General features: G+C 41.9%; 1 protein-coding gene across 3 annotated transcripts in view; it reads left to right on the top strand.

Moving 5' to 3' along the window:
• Nucleotides 1-17,843, top strand: part of myo1b (myosin IB) — an 86,162-nt gene that overhangs the window by 27,103 nt on the left and 41,216 nt on the right. For all 3 annotated transcript variants that reach the window (XM_034693485.1, XM_034693483.1, XM_034693484.1), the window contains exon 4: nt 15,378-15,472. In XM_034693485.1, the coding sequence (XP_034549376.1) occupies nt 15,378-15,472 (95 nt within the window). The remainder of the gene's footprint in view (nt 1-15,377; nt 15,473-17,843) is intronic.

Raw genomic sequence — 17,843 nt, 5'->3', positions numbered from 1 at the left:
CAGCTGTGGGTCATACCCATGATGAAAGGCTTGTCAAAAGCAGGAGGTGGTGACTGATCAAAATGTATGAGGGAAAATATATCTGCATGAAAAACTCCACCAGGATTCTGTATTGTTGTTTTTTGTTATTGCTTCCCGCTTTTTATTTCCATGATGTTCAAAAATTCATAAATCTTAGCCCAGCTCAAGGGTCCACTTGTGCACAGCCACAGTATTTTTTCTCACAAAGGGCCACTCGTGTCCATCATTTCCTCTTATGGTCAATTTAGCAAACTGCTCTCTGCCCAGATGAGGGTCCTCATAATTAACTGGCAGGTGTTTTCCTCCCCTCCACACACAGTGGAAGCATTAGAGACGAACTAATCAGAGGCCTTTTCTCCTGCACAGCAGCATTACAGATGGCCTGCAGTCAGCTTTTGTCTGTCCCTTGCCACCCAAGCCAGACAGAGATTGAGAGTTTGAGAGTGTGTTAGGGGTGTGTGTGTGTGTGGATAGGCAGCTAACCCCATGTCTCAAGGGCAGGATCTTATTTCCCCAATGTTTAATGAGGTATTGAGACCCCCCGACACTCTTAGCGCTCAATACCTAATGCCACTCGACCATTGGGTACAGCGGGGCATCATCACGACTGGCTAATGGAGCAAAGAGGCCCCGTGGAAGGCACATGTCGGGCTTTTCAGCTGTCATGCACATGGGTATGACAGCTTGGCTAGGAAATCTGCTTTGTTTGACACTTTTGATATAATTTCCCTTTCCTAGGTCCTTGTGTGTGTGTGTGTGTGTCGGAAATTGCTGATTAAATTAGCATGGATCATTATGATATCCAGCTCACATGGAACAACATCTCAGGGTCTTTTACCCACTTGACAAAGACTCTACCTTTGACTGTGAACTATAACAATATTATTCCAATGTTAACAATTAAAGGTTCATATTTAGTAGGAATGGGCATTTCAAGCCAAAATACTATTCCATAATCATTAGCATCTATTTGACGATTATTCGAACAGTCGTCCCCACCTCACACACAAAAACACACACCTGTCCCATTAACAGCGTGTTTGTGTGTCAGTCACCGTAACCAGCAGCAGGACGAGGTGCTGCTAGTAGCAGGCTCTGACAGCGTCTGTCTCCATCTTTATGTCGGTGCTTCTGTGACGCAGTGTGGCGTGTGTGTTTACATTTTACAGCCATGCTCAGTCCCTGGAAATACATGTGATGTAGTAGTGTGAGATTCAGAAACGTAGAAAATCACTGCAGCTGTCGCTAATGTTTTCTTCTTCTTCTATTTAACGCAGTTAGCATTCTTCTTCTTCTGTTACTTAAAGCTGGGGTTGGTAATCAGATTTAGATCCACTTTTTTTTATACTGGTTAAAATGATCTTTATGTCCTGATGGCAATCAATACATAATGTGTTCTTAAAAAAGAGGTACAAAAAGTCACTATCTACAGCCGGAGTAAACCTGGGAAAATACCAACCAATCAGCGTTTTTTTGGGTCCCCAAATTTTAAACCAATCAAATCCCTCCCTGCCGTTCTGCCCGCCTCCTGCGCGTACATTTCCTCAGCGTGCACTCCCTGTCCCCGTCTCCTGCCTCTACTTCCCCTGACTCTATATACTGCCCCTCTCACTCGACCTCGGGCCTGTCCCCTCTGACCTGATGAGGTGCTTTGCTCAGGACTGTAGTCCGGATCAGAGTCTAAAAAGCTCTCACCAACAAGCAGAATAATTAGTGACGTTCAGTAAGTCCTACAGAAAATGTATATGTGCTGTAGCGTCCGTCCGGACGCTGTAGGGATGACGAGCCGATTCGTGAACACGTTGAGTTTTAATAACCGCTCACTGTCGGCCGTGATCACGCCAACCAACAAAACAACAATCAATGTTTGAATGAATGAAGAACTTCTCCTCTTGTCTCTCCTCTCTCCCGTTCACACACTCTACACCTATTCTGATGCCTTCACTGACTGTCAAGGAATTAAGAACATCTACCCTGAACACGTTTAACAAACAGTAGAGCTGTTACAGTGTTATATATGTGTTATAACTTTTCTCCTGATATCATGTCACCAGTACAACTGGATGATGCTAGCATGATAGTTGTGAGTACTAACAGCAGCCATGTTTGTTTGTGTTTTTAACTTTCACTATGATAATGTTTTGGTGAGGACCGGTTTTGAATCAGTCACCATCATATGGTCACAAGTCAGCAGCGCTCGTGCATGTGAGCGGGGCCATCATTTCGGAGGAGCTCCGCGGGGAAGGGGGGAGGGGTTAGACGGAGTCATGAGGAAATGCTACATTCAAATTCATGCTAGCTTTCCGAGACTACAAACCCAAGCTTTAATGCGGTTAGCAAACAGCTTTAAGACGCTCTGTAGCCACCGTGTGGCGGAAATAACAAATCACAACCAGGCACTGTAAAAAACAATGAAAGATTGTACTTTAAAATGAGAAAATATTTTAAGTAACTCCTTCGATTTTTTCAAAGTGAATGAATATTCGAAAATCATCGCCCATCCCTAATATTTAGCATGTCTGGTTTGTTTTTTTCAAATCCTCTACGACCCCAAAATCATCAAACGCATGATGAGCAAACTACAGAGTTCTAGCATACATGTCAAAAGAAGACAAAGAGCTTATATCACCCATTTCAGTTTCATAAGTTCTGAGTGTTAAACCTGCAACCCCCATGTCGAGAGCAGAGAAGAAGACGTGGGATCACACGTGGGAGGGAGCTATCTGCTAAGTGCCCCATCAGCATCCCCCCGCCGTGCAATCTCATCATACATAATTTGTACATTATGACTCTATGGCGCTTCACCGCATGTTATGAGGCTTCTCTTGACCTTTCGCAAAGAGCAGTACATGTGATTGGATTTCGCAGTGTTCCCCGCATTTAGCTTAATTTCCTAGTGGAAGAAGAGCTGTGGATGAATAAGCCGAGGCGCTTAACGTTAGGCACCATAGCTTGTTAAACCAGCCATCCGTCCCATCCAGTTTCAGGGGGCAAATTGATGTTACAGTGTGAAGCACAAAACTCCCAAAGAGGCATTTGTGTTGGGATTAATTTCATATGTGATCATTATGGTAAGGGACTTTAAGATAAAAAAAAAAAGCCATAGTACCATTGTAATAAAGGTGGACTTTTGAGCCATTTACAGCATCATCACACCTGTGTTAGCCTTTCTTCTTTGTTGGTTGCACCACAGGCAGTACATATATTTTCTATATGGTATCAGTCTTAGAAAAACAACATCTTATTTGAAATGCCTCCTGTTACTTCATCCATTACAGCCACCATTGTTTGGTAACATGTGTGCACTGTTATGCTATTATATAAGGGATTATTTTGAAGGAGTCCTGCATGAGTTTCAGCACGGAACCTGTACGTAGGTAGATGTAAGTGGGCACTCGTTGAAGTGGCATTTTGACTCAGGTGGGCAGAGCGAGTCCTCTCCAGCATGTGTGTTGGCGTAATGGTGAGCTCACTGAACCTGGAGGGAGATGATTGGGAAAGTGTGTGTGTGTGTGTTCCTGTTTTTTTTTCCCACCCACCTCTTCAACTCAAGAATAAAATGCAAATGCATTACACTGGATAATGCTACCATTTAGAATCAATGGCTGCATTTGCTCACAGCTTTCTCAAACCTACTCAGTCTATAAGCTGTACTTGTAAACACACCCACACACACAGTCCAGGTCCCCTGGAGCTTATAGACACTGAATAGGTTGAATTTGAGAATTTTCTTAAAGTCATATTTGAAGTATTTCTCAAATATAGTTGTATCTTCCAGTATGTTGACATCCGATCCCCTTACAGGAGTCGTCTGTTGCTTCAAACAGAAAGTTCAGTGTGTGGTTAATCTTTGGCCTGGCATACTTTTTCATGAGACTTCCCATGTTGCTTTCACTTTCAAGCTGTGAAAACGAAGACCACATATGATATAATGCTTCAGTGTAATACAAGCAATGTAAAAGGTCATGGCGCTGGATTTTACTATAGTTTTTTGCATATCGTATTAAATTATGATCCTTCTATATCCATTTAAAGGTACAGTGTGTAGAAATTGAACTATTTAGCAATATCTAGCAATCAGAATTCTAGATAGACACAATGGCTTCCTCTCATAGTAGAGGCTACGGTGGCCTTTGAGGACAAGAAGCTCCTGTGATTTATGATCAGTGTTAATTTCGTTAACGGAATTATGATGATAAATGTTCGTCAACGACCCATTTTTTCATGACGAAAATGAGACTATGAAGAGCTAAAGTGCATCACTGATAATAAAAACTCTGACGAAAATATGTTTTGATTTTGTTGACGAGTCGATTAGGAGACACAAACTTTAGAGGCGGATTGTCGGACATTAAAAATCCATGTTTCCCCCGCTGTGCGTCTTTAAAGATAGAAGTGACTCATTCCTGTGACGGGTTGAGGGGCTCAGTGTTAGCTTGGTCTCTACCTGCAGCAGGTGTGCTTTATGAACCAGCTCTCCTCACCTCCATGCATCTGTCCCATCTTCATTGAGGATTTTTACCCCCGGTGTGCGTTAGTGACAAAGACACAACTGGGGGACGTCTGTTTAATATTTGACGTTTGCAGTTTTTGCCACCATTACCATAAAAAGCTCAGCGTCTACAGCTTGATTTAATCCAGTTTGGTGAAACATCAGACACATTTATTAAGTTTTGATCAACTCCTTGTCATCAAAGATGCAGATGCATTTCAGAGTGCCGTGAACTGACTGTCTATCCAGTGCGCCTGTCACTGCAGGTGCATTCAAGGACCGTCGTTAATGTGCAATACAGCTCTTTCATTGCATTTTTCTGTGAATCAAGAGAATCGAAATACAGTCACAGTGGTCACATCAGCAGGGACAGGTTGAATTATTTAACTTAAGATATTACACAAAAGTGTTAAAGGAGTTAAATGTTGACGATGTACACTTGGTATAACCCTGATACCGATATCTGATCGACTACATGAATTATTTAAAGAGTGAAGATGTTTGAGCAAAAATCATAAAAAAATCTTTTGAGTTTTTGTTGACTAAAACTAGACTAAAACTATAAAGGGCTGAAAAGTCTAAAATGTGACTAAAACTAACAGGCATTTTTCAACTAAAGACTAAGACTAAATCTAAAATAGCCGCCAAACCGAACACATGATAATATGATCCTCCATTTGTCCAGTTTTTACCATAAAAAATGAATCAATTAAAATGTGTTCGCACACAAAAACCACTCTCTTCTTCTTCTTCGTCTTCCAACCGATGCATTTGTGCACGGCAGCTCACTTGAAACACTAATGTGTGTGTTGCTGGTTTTTCCATTCTTTGCTACTGTAGAAACATGGGGGTGCAAGATGGCAGCCTCCATGGAAGGGGACCCTCTCACATGTAGATTTAAAAAGCTAACAAAAACCAAATAATTTTTGTATTCAGGTGATTTTACACTAGTTTAAACATACTTATGAATATTATATTCTATGTTTACCAAGTCTGGTCTTCTAAGTGCTGCTACATACTACACACTGCACCTTTAACAAGTTACATTTTACACTCTCCTTGAACCAGGCTCAGTTCTGTGACACTCAGTATCTGAGAGCAAGTATCATGACAATCATTAATAGACGGCTGGAGGTTATTCGCTCTTTTGTTCTCAGAGATAATTCATCCACCTGCCAACAGTCAAACATCTTTATTAAATATTACCTACGCTGTCATTCATTACTTCTTTGAGATTTGGTTTTATTGATTCCCCTTTGTCTGTGACTGTCCAAAATCCACGGTAAACTTTCTCTATTCAGTCAGAACAATGGGTATGAAGCTTTTATCTGTGTACTCAGCTTACATAGCAACACGTTAGAGGTGTACCAAGAGGAAGGCAAATAGATAAGACTTGGATCAGCTGTGGAGCATATTTTGTCATGTTGAAATTCTTTGGCATAAAAATATGTTTTTGTGATATTTTGGTATGAATCAATGAGTCGAGGCGCAAGCACCTCCACTTACTTGTTGTTGCTGATACTACTGCACAAAAAATACAAGGTAGACCCCTTATAGAGTCTTAACTACCACCACATCTGTCTTTTAGGCTTTAGGTGAGATTTCATTACATTACAATCAATCTTTATTTGTATAGCTTCCTTTTCACAGGCAGAAACCTCGAGCAGAACCAGACTCATGTTAGACAGCCATCTGCCTCGACCAAGTTGTTGTTGTAAAGAGGGATAGAGGAGAATAAGAGATAGAGAAATAGAGAGAGAGATGATAGTGATGACACAAATAGTAGTGGTAGTAGTAGTAGTTGCTGCTGGAGTCCTGCACGTTTGTCTAGAAAATCATGGAGGACTGCAGCTCCTACTGTTTTCAATAGGTGGGTCTGGTGTACAGTGATGTTGAGGCTGTCTTCCGCCACATGACATAAACAAGCTGTCAAACAAATTTGGTTGGAATTAAGGTGGATTTGGGGATCCACTTGGTTAGGGAAATTTGGCCAAGACCTCCTAAAAGGCTTGAAAAACAGTCCTTAGCGTCAGGCTGACATTACACAGAGATATCATCAATGCTAATGCAGCCAAACATGGTGGAAGTGTTTGGTTTGATCAGCTTGGGTAAGCGTGTTTTCGTAACAGTTTGAGTTTGGACAATTTATAACGTAAAAAGGTTGATCAGGACAAAGTTATGCTAACATGAGTCTAGTTCTGCTGGAGGTTTCTGCCTGTTAAAGGAAGTTTGACCTTGCCGATGTAACTTGCTAAATGCTGAAAGTGCTCTGCTCATGGTGGATTAAGATGAGATCAGACTGAGTCCTGTCTGTAAGATGGGACTGGATCTTATCCTGTCTTGATGTTGGGTCTTTGATGATAATGTAACAGAATACAGTCTAGACCTGCTCTGTTGGTAAAGCAACATGAGATGACATTTGTTGTGATTTGGCGCTATATAAATAAAGATTGATAGATTGATATAAATACAGTTTAATAAAATAAAAAGTAGGAAAGGAAGTAGCAAATTATAGAACTCTTGAGTACTTAGACAAAGCCACAAGCTATATTTGGCTCAGTCTGAATGCAGCATCTTCAACTTAAACCCGACTGACTGTCATGTGATGCAGTGAAGAAGACGATTGTTTTTTGCCTCCAGTCAAAATATAAATTCGAGACTTTCTTTGTTCCCATCCAATTTGTGGAACTTATGCAAGCAACCATCAACCACACTCTTTGCAAAGCAATGCACAACACAGTGCAATTTTAATTTCAAATTTCAACTAGTGCAGCTGTAGTTTTCACACTGTTGCGTAAGAAACAAATGTACTGAAGCCAATCTCCTGTGCCTTCTGTGTTGATCTGCCATTGACCAAAGAACACAAGGGCACGCTAACTGCTACCTCCTCCAACACAGAGGGCTTTGATGGATCCTTGATGCCCCTTTGATGTTCTGGGTCTCTTTTCAACTTGTTGAATGAAAAAAAAAAAAAAAACTGAAATCAAGAAGCATTGGTTTTATTCATTTTACACACAACACATCAACACACACACACCTCTCAACTGAGATTAAACACAAGCTCTTTGACCTTTGAACCTCACTTTCATCTAATAATGTGCTGTTTAACCAGAGTGGAACCTGTGCACTCCGTTAATGCTGTTGTTCTCTTCAGACATTATAGATTGTGCAAACAGGGCCTCAAAATGTGATTGATCGCTGTCCTCTCATGGCTGCATGCTCCTTTTCAGTAAAGGTTACTGTTTCATTATGATGAAGGTGTGTCCTTCTTTTGTTGGGGCTGATCCGCCAACTTGTGAAGCCGACCTTGTATGCAGAATGCTTTTGTGTACTGCTTTGTTTAAACTGTTATTTGAACCAAAGTGCAAAAAAGACCAGCTTTCCTTCATCTGAGTTGCATGCAGCACTAAAGGTAACATTACTCAGTTTCATTTAACTAGATACTACAGAAGTATGAACCAAGAAAAGGAAGAAAAACTCATTTATTTCCACCCTTTCAGCTGTGATATTACATTATGCCCAGATTGTTTTGCCTCTCGTAAACGAACTCCATGACAACTTTATTCTTTTCCACTAAACTTCTCAGCCTGTGGCCTCCTCATTTCCTGGTGTGGGGCAGGATCGGGTGTCAACCACCACTTTTGTGCAGATGTGGGACCGACATTACACTGTTGGTCAGACCCACAATGACTGTGTGTTGTCTGAATGGGCTCGGTGGCTCACATGGTCACCCTGAGGCCTTGGCCTCTTTGAAGATAAGCCAAGCGATCTTGTCCTAAATTGAGTATAACAGTTTACTTCTATGCAGCTCTTTGTAAGTGTGCAGGGAAGGTACTGGGGCTTGCATGGCTCAGAGGTTGCAGTTACTTTCTAATTTTAAAGTGTCAGAACTTAGAGGGTTTTTGGGGGGTCTTCATAAGGCTGAAGTGACCAGAAACACTGCAACACCAAGCAGTTGTTGCAGGGTGAGACGAGGAAGTTCTCAGCCCTGACAGAGCTGAGGCCTATAAAAAGACATCTTGCTCCTCTCTTTCCACCCGCCTGTCTGTGACTGCGCACGTGGCTGTGCCTCTTTTTTCTCTTCAGCGTGGGTTTTTCTGTCTTCCAGTCAAAGGCACGAGGCCATCGTCATTAATCATTCTGTCATTTATCCCATGACTCAGACAGTTTCTTCAACTCTTCAAACACCTTATCATTTGGATTACTTTGAATATTTCTCCTTCTGTCTTTGTAAGCAGCATGCAGATGTGCACAGAAGTGCTGCAAAGAGCTGAAAAAGTCTTTGTTGAGTGTTGCTTTGAGGATGTTTTGCTACCTTACTCAGCAGGCTTATTTCCTGCCATTCCAAGGATCAGACAAACAACCTGGGCCTGTGTTTTCCCCTTCTGTGGAACACCAAATTGCTGTGTAGTAAAGTAAATTAAAGCCTTGGACCCCCTGGAAATTTGATGTAAGAGTGGGGGTGTATCAATGAGTAATTAAGCAGAGGTCTCTCTGGCAACATCTAGTCTGTGCTGAATAAATTAGAGATGTGTGGCAGCCGTACTTCACACTGGGCTTTTAATTTAGTTAGTTACAGAGTTAGATAGAGGTAGTCTGTAATGTGCACACCCCTCATTGACTATGCCACTGTTATCATAATCCTGTGTCAGATATTTGCTTGTCCCCCCCATGTGCTGATCCTGTCCCCACCACCTGTTTTAGGTTAACACATTTCCATGATTATCACCCAGATGGGCCACATCTGTCAGAACTGAGACCTTTTAGTCTGTGTGCATGTATCTCCTTTCCAAGCCGCCCACACCTGCAAGCTTGCCACCAAACTGTACTGCAGCCCACTATACTGGATGAGTGTGTGTGGGTTTCTTGCAGCAGCCACCCACTCCTCCACCTGGTCGTAAAGCATCAGGAAAGAGTTGCTTCCTCGGCTGCTCCATCAGAGCCAGGCGGATTTCCTGTGGCCTCTGGAGGAGCCAGATCACACTGAGATCACAGGCTGCCCGACCCCTAAGCCCTCGCATTCATCCAAACAAGTAATAGAGACTTAGCCAGATTTAGAATCAAGGCAGCCCGCTGGAAGTTCTTCCTGAAAAAAGAAGGGTATGTAAATGCGCAGCGTGTCAGTATCAAGACATTGCTAACAGTCTCTGAGGATCTTGTCATCCTTCAGTAGCTGGGTGGCCTGCTCCTTAGCCCATACATTACAGCTTCATTAGCATCTACAAATCACAACTTTAAAGTGAGCTGACTCACCCTCGGAGCACTCCACCCTTTTAAGATTCAGGTCACACACTGCAGGCCCATCATCTCCTCCTGTGCCCCAGTTACCAGAGGTTGTTAGTAAAAAAGAACTGACTAGACTATTTTCTTCTGCTTACCTCATGCCAGTGTGGCTTTGTGCTCACCGCTGCCACGTGCATGGCCAAATTACAGCCTGCAGGCAGATGTGAAGGGGAGGTGCCAAGCAGCACTTATGGTCCAAGACCTTATCCCAGCCTAATCCCCACACACACCCAGCTCCGCACGCTGATCAGGGAGGCCTTTCGGGAGCTCGGTGCCTCGCTCACAGCTTCCTCCCTCCTTTGATGGTGACCTTGGTGCTTCATCATCGTTTTTACTTCCAGTACAGTTGCTGTTCGCACTGCTTTCATGTTCCTAATGATAGCACGATGCCGGAGCCACAGGGGTACACTTACTTTCTAATTCCGCCTTGTTATTCTTACTTTATATATGTGGGAATGAAAATACAGATTTCTTGAAAGAAGTCGGTTTGGATTTTGTCTTTCATTCTAACATATAAATAATCTGCACTTGTTCAAATTTGGGGTGTGGTCCCTCGCTTCTACCAACCTCTATTCATATTCTGATGTGATGGCCATACATATTCATACCACTCTGTGTGCGTTTGACAAGTGACCTCCCTCCCCTATTCTACACACCCCCCTCACCCCTCCTCCGCTACACCCCCCCTCCAATGACCCACCACCCCTCCCCTCCCGCTGGCCTCCTCTGGGGCAGGGATAATTGTGTGATGGTTCGCTCATTGCCAGGATCAGGTCAGGCACCAGCACTGTTTTCACAAAGCAGACATCTGCTATGCTGTGCTGCACTTTTCAGCAGTGACGTAATGTCCTATGGGAAGTCTCATCCATGCAGACGGGGTGTACAGGAGATGGCAGGGATTGGGCTGTGAGTGATTGACTGATTTTAGCTGACTTTTTGATGGCGAAGATCAATCATGTTATGCCAATGAAAGTCCCAAAAAAGGACTTCTAAGGTTTCCTTTAAAGTTTAAACAGTTGATTTTAAATGTGCTGTCTCTCACCAGAACCAACTAGCAGCTTGGGCCACTTTAAGCTGTTCTTCTCTTATGAACATTCAGAAAACCCTTTGTTTTTCTCAATTTTGTTTCATTTTCTTTAAACACTGTTGTTGATGTTGGCTACCACTTACAATTGTGCTCATAAATTTACATACCCTTGCAGAATTTGTGATTTTTGTTTTGGCCATTTTTCAGAGAACATGAATGAAAAGAGAAGAACTTTGGCTTCACCCAACCACTCATGGTTAGTGGTTAGGTGAAGCCATTTATTGTCAAACAACTGTGTTTACTCTTTTTATATCATAATGACAACAGAAATTACCTAAGAAATCATAAATTCTGCCCGGGTTATGTAAACTTATGAGCACAACTGTGTCTGGGGTATTGATAAGTGATTTTTTTTTTCCTCACCCAAGATAGCTGCCGTGGTTACCGTCTAATAGCTATGTGTTTTGTACATCAGAAAAACAGCTTTAAAAAACTCTAGGGGTTTATACGCGTGAGAATCTAAGCTAGGGTAAATGTACGGTTGTCAGGTAGTTATGGGAAATAGAATCGCGACAGGGTGAGACCACTCTCGACACCCGTAACCTGCAAACCATACATTAACCAGCTTATTACCCAGCTCTCCTTCCTCCCTACTTCCATCACTCTACTCAACAAACACTGCACTAACATAATGCCATTTTTACTGTCACATTGGTATTTTATTGTATTACTGGTATTTCATTGTGTCATTGTATGCCACAGTCACATAGTTCTTCATCTTTGACAGTGAGCATGTTATTGTAATATTGGTATGATGAATGTATTGACTGTGAGCAGCACTGCACTTATGTCCATGACGAATTGGGGACGATATATTTTATCTTATCTTATCTTAAAAACAAACACGTTGGCAAAAAACTTTGTCGAAAGATTATTTTATTGATTTAAATTGATTTATGTACTTCAAAAAAAAATAGTCCCAGTGATTCCACGTCATTTAGCATTCCATGGTGATGGATTCTTATCTGCCTGTTTTGTTGGATTTAACATGAAACTGTCTTCATTCAGCTCTCCTTCTCTGAGCTCTTCGGCGCTCATGGTGTACGTTTCTTTGTAGTGACAGATTACTTAAAGTTACACTCACCGGGTCCACTGCCGTTGCTAATATTGTTGGACAGGATCCAATATGTGAACGTCAGTAGCCTGCTGATTTAGCATGTTAATCGAAACTACAGTTTTAGCCACATTGTTTTGATGCTAACGGAAGCTAACGGTTTTAACTCACCGTACGGTCTATGGTGTCAACAAGCAGAAGCAAAATGGCCGGGACTCTGTTCTGCGGATTGATTTGACATGATGCATGATCAGTTTGTCTCTGGCGTTGCTCATCTCAGTGAAAGTTAATAACCATTGTCAAAGGGTTTTGACCAATCAGAATCTAGCATCTTACACAACTGGAAGATCAGTTAGAGGGCTGGATGATAAGTTGTCAATGAGAAGTTTCAAGTTGGATATTTCCAGTTGCAAATTCTATTACTATATTTCTTTTTTCCTACACAGGGATGGTTTTGTACTAGCAAAGCTTTATTTGTGATGTGATTTATAATGTAATTCCCATAGGTGGCACATGGAAAAGAAACTAATGAATGGGCACCAGCTAGTCTGGTTCTTTAATTAAATCTGTGGTATGCACACGCATCCTTTCTGGAATGAAGGCAGAACAAGACAACAAGAAAAACAAATAGACATAAGTCTAATGTCAAGGCCACACCAGCTTGACTTGCAGGAATTTTGAAGATACAACCCTGGATTGCCCATTTTCCGAAAGGTTTGTTGATGTAGAGCCAGCACTTGGGACTACTGTGAGAGGACTGCTTTGGGGGGCTGCATGGGCCCTAGTTCAAACCCATGTGTGATGGTGCAGAACCCTAAGCTCCATTAGCTATAGCCTGAGATTTAACTGTGCATTGTGGCCTGGAATGCATTCATCTGGCTGTCCATGTCTGCCCCCCCCCCTCCTCCCTTCTTCTTCATGGCTTCATCAGCTACGTTTCAGATGTGGGGTCAGTTTTAGTTCAGTATGTGATTATATGCTTCAAGTTCTCCTAATTTCAGCAAATCCACTAATGCATCCACTGCTGTGTCTAAACTAGATTTAAAGATTTTCAGATGTTAGATCTTTCTTTTTCCACTTTGGATGAGACACTAAACAAATTATGGAATGGAACAGCGTTATTATTCAGCGTGAAGACTCAAATCCAATCTGAATGTCTCCCCTAGTTATCACTTAAAATTCTGTTTTACCATTTTTATTACTGTGCTACATTTTGAGCTGCAGTGTGGTTGAGTCTGACAGCATTGCCTCTGCAGGTTAATGTAACCTCAGAATCCAACCCATTTTAGGCCCAGCCTCAGAGCCCATGGGTTGGGCTGTAAGAAAATACCTGTCAGCATCTGTGAGTGTCAGACATTCCTTTCTGCATTCAAGACACTCAGCTCATATAAATACTTGATTAATGATTTGACTCAGACCTGGGAGACTTGGAGTGCCCCAACCCTCCAGGCAAGGACCAAATTAGACGCTGGGGAGGGAATATTTTGATGCATTCCTCCAAAATTACCTCAAGCTATATTTACCCTGTACTTGATGTGAAACATTAGACTTAAAGATGTTGATCTTAGCTTGTGTTTTGAAAACCCTTGATGATTTAGATGCGAGGCGTATCCTGACTGTAGAGCTGGGAATCATTGTCTTGCTCCAGGATGTTTCCACTGGGCGGTTTGACACAAACATTTCACAGTGATGCTCTCCACAGTGACATTATCTTCTGCCCCTGTTTCTCTCCTGTGACGCTCTACCTGCACCGACACTCCTTGTTAACCCAGCCAAGCTGATTATGGTGGTCTAAAATGATACACCCTTCCAAAACCAATTTAACGCATCTAAACAACACATCACCTCCTCAATGGCTAGACATTTTTGAAGGGGGGGTTGTACGGTAAAGTCACAGCTATTACCAGATGTGGCTTTGGAAAAAATTCCTGAGTAATGAGTGCCAAAGTATGTGAGGACGGGGGACAAAGAAACCTAATTTGCAGTCTTGTGTCCTGTTGGAAGAGAAAGTTGGAACTTACTAGCAGGTCTTGCAGCACTGTACAGGCTTGCCAAATGGAGGTTGTAAAAATGTACTGCGGCAGCCTCACCCTTCTGTATTTCTTCTATGAGGGTGTATCACATTGAAATTACACACCACTGAGCCACCCAAGATAAAAAGTTGTCATTGTGATACTGGTCTCACACCATCCACACCCTCCTTTCAAACCATCAGCAGGGACTGTCTACATGAAGTGAACAACTACTGTATTGTTCTGGAAGCAATTGGGGGTGAGACTGCAATAATAGTCCTGTTTTCCCATTGTATCACCGTCCTTCAATGTCAGACAATAGACTTCATTTGATAATAGGCTCTCCGCTTTCATCCTTTACTAATCCACCAAGAGTAATTTTACATTCAGAGCTGTTAATTGTGTTCTTCAGAAGTATAACAGAAACCTGCCCGGAGGGATTGGGGTTTTCCTAGTGGTCCAGTTCTCACAAGTTTCAGGCATTAGTCTGGTAGTCACCCAGCAATTGAAACATTTGGTCTTAAATTAGTTTTGTGACTGGCATCAAATATCATTTTGGGTTCCAAGGAAAAGATGGAATGTTTTAATTATCAGTGCTAACAATGGGCTGTATGTCATAAAAATATAGAACTGTCATGAGCCTTTCAAAAAGGGAAATGCTGGAGCACTCACACGAAGCAAGATGCTTGTTAACAACGATGCTAACGGCAAAACAGGAAGCAACTAGCAGCATGGAGACATAACATTATGTTATGTATTAAAATGTTAAAATGTCCCTATCTCTGGCTAGCACCAAGATAATCGAGCATGAGGAATTAAACCACCTTTTACCATGAGCATATGCTTTTCAACCTCTGAACTATAGCTTGGAGTCGCTGGTGTTTTCAGGCTGGTTTAGCTGGCATTAGCCTAGCTCATAGCTGCTAACTCCCCTTGGCAGTCCGCTCTGCCATGAAGAATGGTCGAAGCAGTCCTTACTCATCAAACAGAAACTGGCTGGTCAACCATTTGGGGGCAGCTTTGGCATCATTACAGTGAATACTTTATAATCATCTATTATTATAGGGACTGGTGAAAACGGCGTTAGCACAGTAGTTACATTTGGCTAAAGGAGTTGAGAATGATCATGATTCCAACCATCCTGCCAACTCCCAAATGTGAGGCAGCCTCTGTATCTATATAAAGAGTCTGTGGCTGTCCTACAGATGGGACCTCATTTCCATTAAAGCCACATGCTATTGATCAGGAAGACTGCCATGTGGCTGTAGTGGTGTAGAATCATAACATTTTTTCAACATGTTTTTACCACTCCACTGTCTTCACATCCAAAAATATCCTGTTGGATACTGGGAAATAAGGGTATTATGTGAACTTGGAGCATGTCATTGTAATGTTAAGGCTCATGACTTTGTTCTCTTTGTTCTCCAGCTATGCTTTGGCAGATGAGGCCTACCGTTCACTGAGGGACCAGGACAAGGATCAGTGTATCCTTATCACAGGGGAGAGTGGAGCTGGGAAAACTGGTAAGTGGCAAAATACTATCACTTCTTTTTTGAACATAGTTATATCATATTCTTTATGTTCTCTTTAAGCTAGGGTTGGTAGCCATGCAAAACAAACATGAAATGTATGCGCAGGAGGCGGGCAGGACGGGATTTGATTGGTTTCATCATTTGGCTCCTGATGGCAGGGATTGGTTGGTGTTTTCCCAGGTTTACTCTGGCTGTAGATAGCAGCTTTTTTACGTCTTTTTTAAGAACACATTATGTATTGATTGCCATCGGGACATGAAGATAATTTTCACCAGTATAACAAAAAGTGTATCTAAATCTGGCAACCAACTCCAGCTTTAAATAGGCCTAAATATGACCGGCATCAGTTGCCTTGAATCATCTGCCCCCTAGCAATAACAAGAAAATGTCTTCTTTCATCATAAGGCAAGGAAAAAGACACTTAAAATGAACAACTTTTCTTTACAAAGAGCTGCTTGATCCCTGGAGGCTAAAAATGTACCATCAATTCTTCTTGTCTGCTCAAGTCTTCTTGTTTGTAGTTGTGAACAAAAGTTGGTTTAAAGTGTAGTCAAAATGTATTCTGAAGGCTGCTGTAAGATGAGGGTTGTTTGGAAAAAGAGCCACAGTGCAGATTCAGATCAAAACTGCCATTTAAAAGGCTGCTCGATGCCAGTTCTTTGAGAATATCATGTTGGTACATGAAATGTGATGGTAACGCCTGCTTTGTGCCCACTTCTATTCGGCCCTGTCTAGAGGCCCAAATAATCATGCCCAACTGTGCTTTGATCAAAGAATATTAAAAGTAGCCTGCTGCTGCTGCTCGAGGCAGCTGGAGTTATGTCCCTGCTCCTTTATTTCTGTTGGTTTTTATGCTCATGTGGCCATTTTCTGGAGCAGTTTCACATACCTTACAGAAAAAGCTCCTGGATTGGAATTTCCTGGTCTCTGTTGGTACTGCTGTGTTGCAGGTAAAAGTCATTTTGAGTTGGCAGAGCATAAACTGTGGGAAATCAGCCCCAATATAGCAATAAAATATCTTCCTGTATGGTAAAGACAGAGACGTTCATTCATACGCAGCATTGTAAACCCTAACCTTTGAACTTATGTTGCATGACGCATTTATTCCAGTATAGTTACTTGCGGCATTCCAGCTTTGATTACTGTGCATTGAAAGTCTCCTACAAAGCATTTATAGCCCAGACATTGCTACTGCCCAGACCAGTGAAGGTGGAGATCTGTCTTTCAGCTTCAGACTCAGAAAATTACAATCTGCCACACTTTGCAGATTTGTAGACTAAAGTGTGTGGGTGCATTGTAATCACAGTGTCTATACAGTTCTAATTATAGCTGGCCATGTGGCGCTAATCAAGGAGAGGGACAAATTTGGAAGTATTATAAACACAACTATCACAACTTTGTATAAGTTTATTATTGAAGGAATACTGCTGTGCACTTGCTTTCTTTGTTTCTTTTCCTATGTTATGATAGTTATATAAAGGCCAACACAGAGGTCAATTCCTAGTTTGTGTAAACCCAAGTGACAGGATATCAAGATTGTTATTGGGGCTAAAGTAGAACATAACTGAAAACAAGAAACAGGCGAATGATTCTTTTTGCCGTGTGTTGCGTTGACAGGTGACTATATATTGATACCATGCAATACCAAACACAATACAATATACAATAAAATATGTCATGTCATGAAAGTAACATCACGCCACGTCACGAAATGTAACTTCACGAAATATCACGTCACGAAATGTCACGTCACGAAATGTGAAGTCACTCACCAAATGTGATGTCAGTCATGAAACGTCAAGTCACTTAAATGTTGAGAAATGTCACGTCACGAAATGTCACGTCACGAAATGTCACGTCACGAAATGTCACGTCACGAAATGTCACGTCAGTCACGAAATGTCACGTCAGTCACGAAATGTGATGTCAGTCATGAAACGTCACGTCACTTAAACATTGAGAAATGTCACGTCACTTATGTCATGTCACGAAATGTCACGTCATTTAAATGTCATGTCACGAAATGTCACGTCATGTCACGTCACGAACTGTCACGTCATGTCACGAAATGTCACGTCAGGAAATGTCACGTCACTTAAATGTCACGTCACGAAATGTCACGTCACGAAATGTGATGTCAGTCACGAAATGTGACGTCAGTCACGAAATGTGATGTCAGTCATGAAGCGTCATGTCACTTAAACGTTGAGAAATGTCACATCACGAAATGTCACGTCACGAAATATCACGTCACTTAAATATCACGTCACGAAAAGTGATGTCAGTCACGAAATATTGCGTCACTTAAATGTCACGTCACGAAATGTCACGTCACGAAATGTCACGTTACGAAATGTGATGT

This window comes from Notolabrus celidotus, chromosome 10 (genome assembly GCF_009762535.1).
Source record: "Notolabrus celidotus isolate fNotCel1 chromosome 10, fNotCel1.pri, whole genome shotgun sequence".
NCBI classification, from domain to species: domain Eukaryota; kingdom Metazoa; phylum Chordata; class Actinopteri; order Labriformes; family Labridae; genus Notolabrus; species Notolabrus celidotus.
Note: the sequence above shows the minus strand (reverse complement) of the source record. Positions and strands in the feature narration are given on the sequence as shown.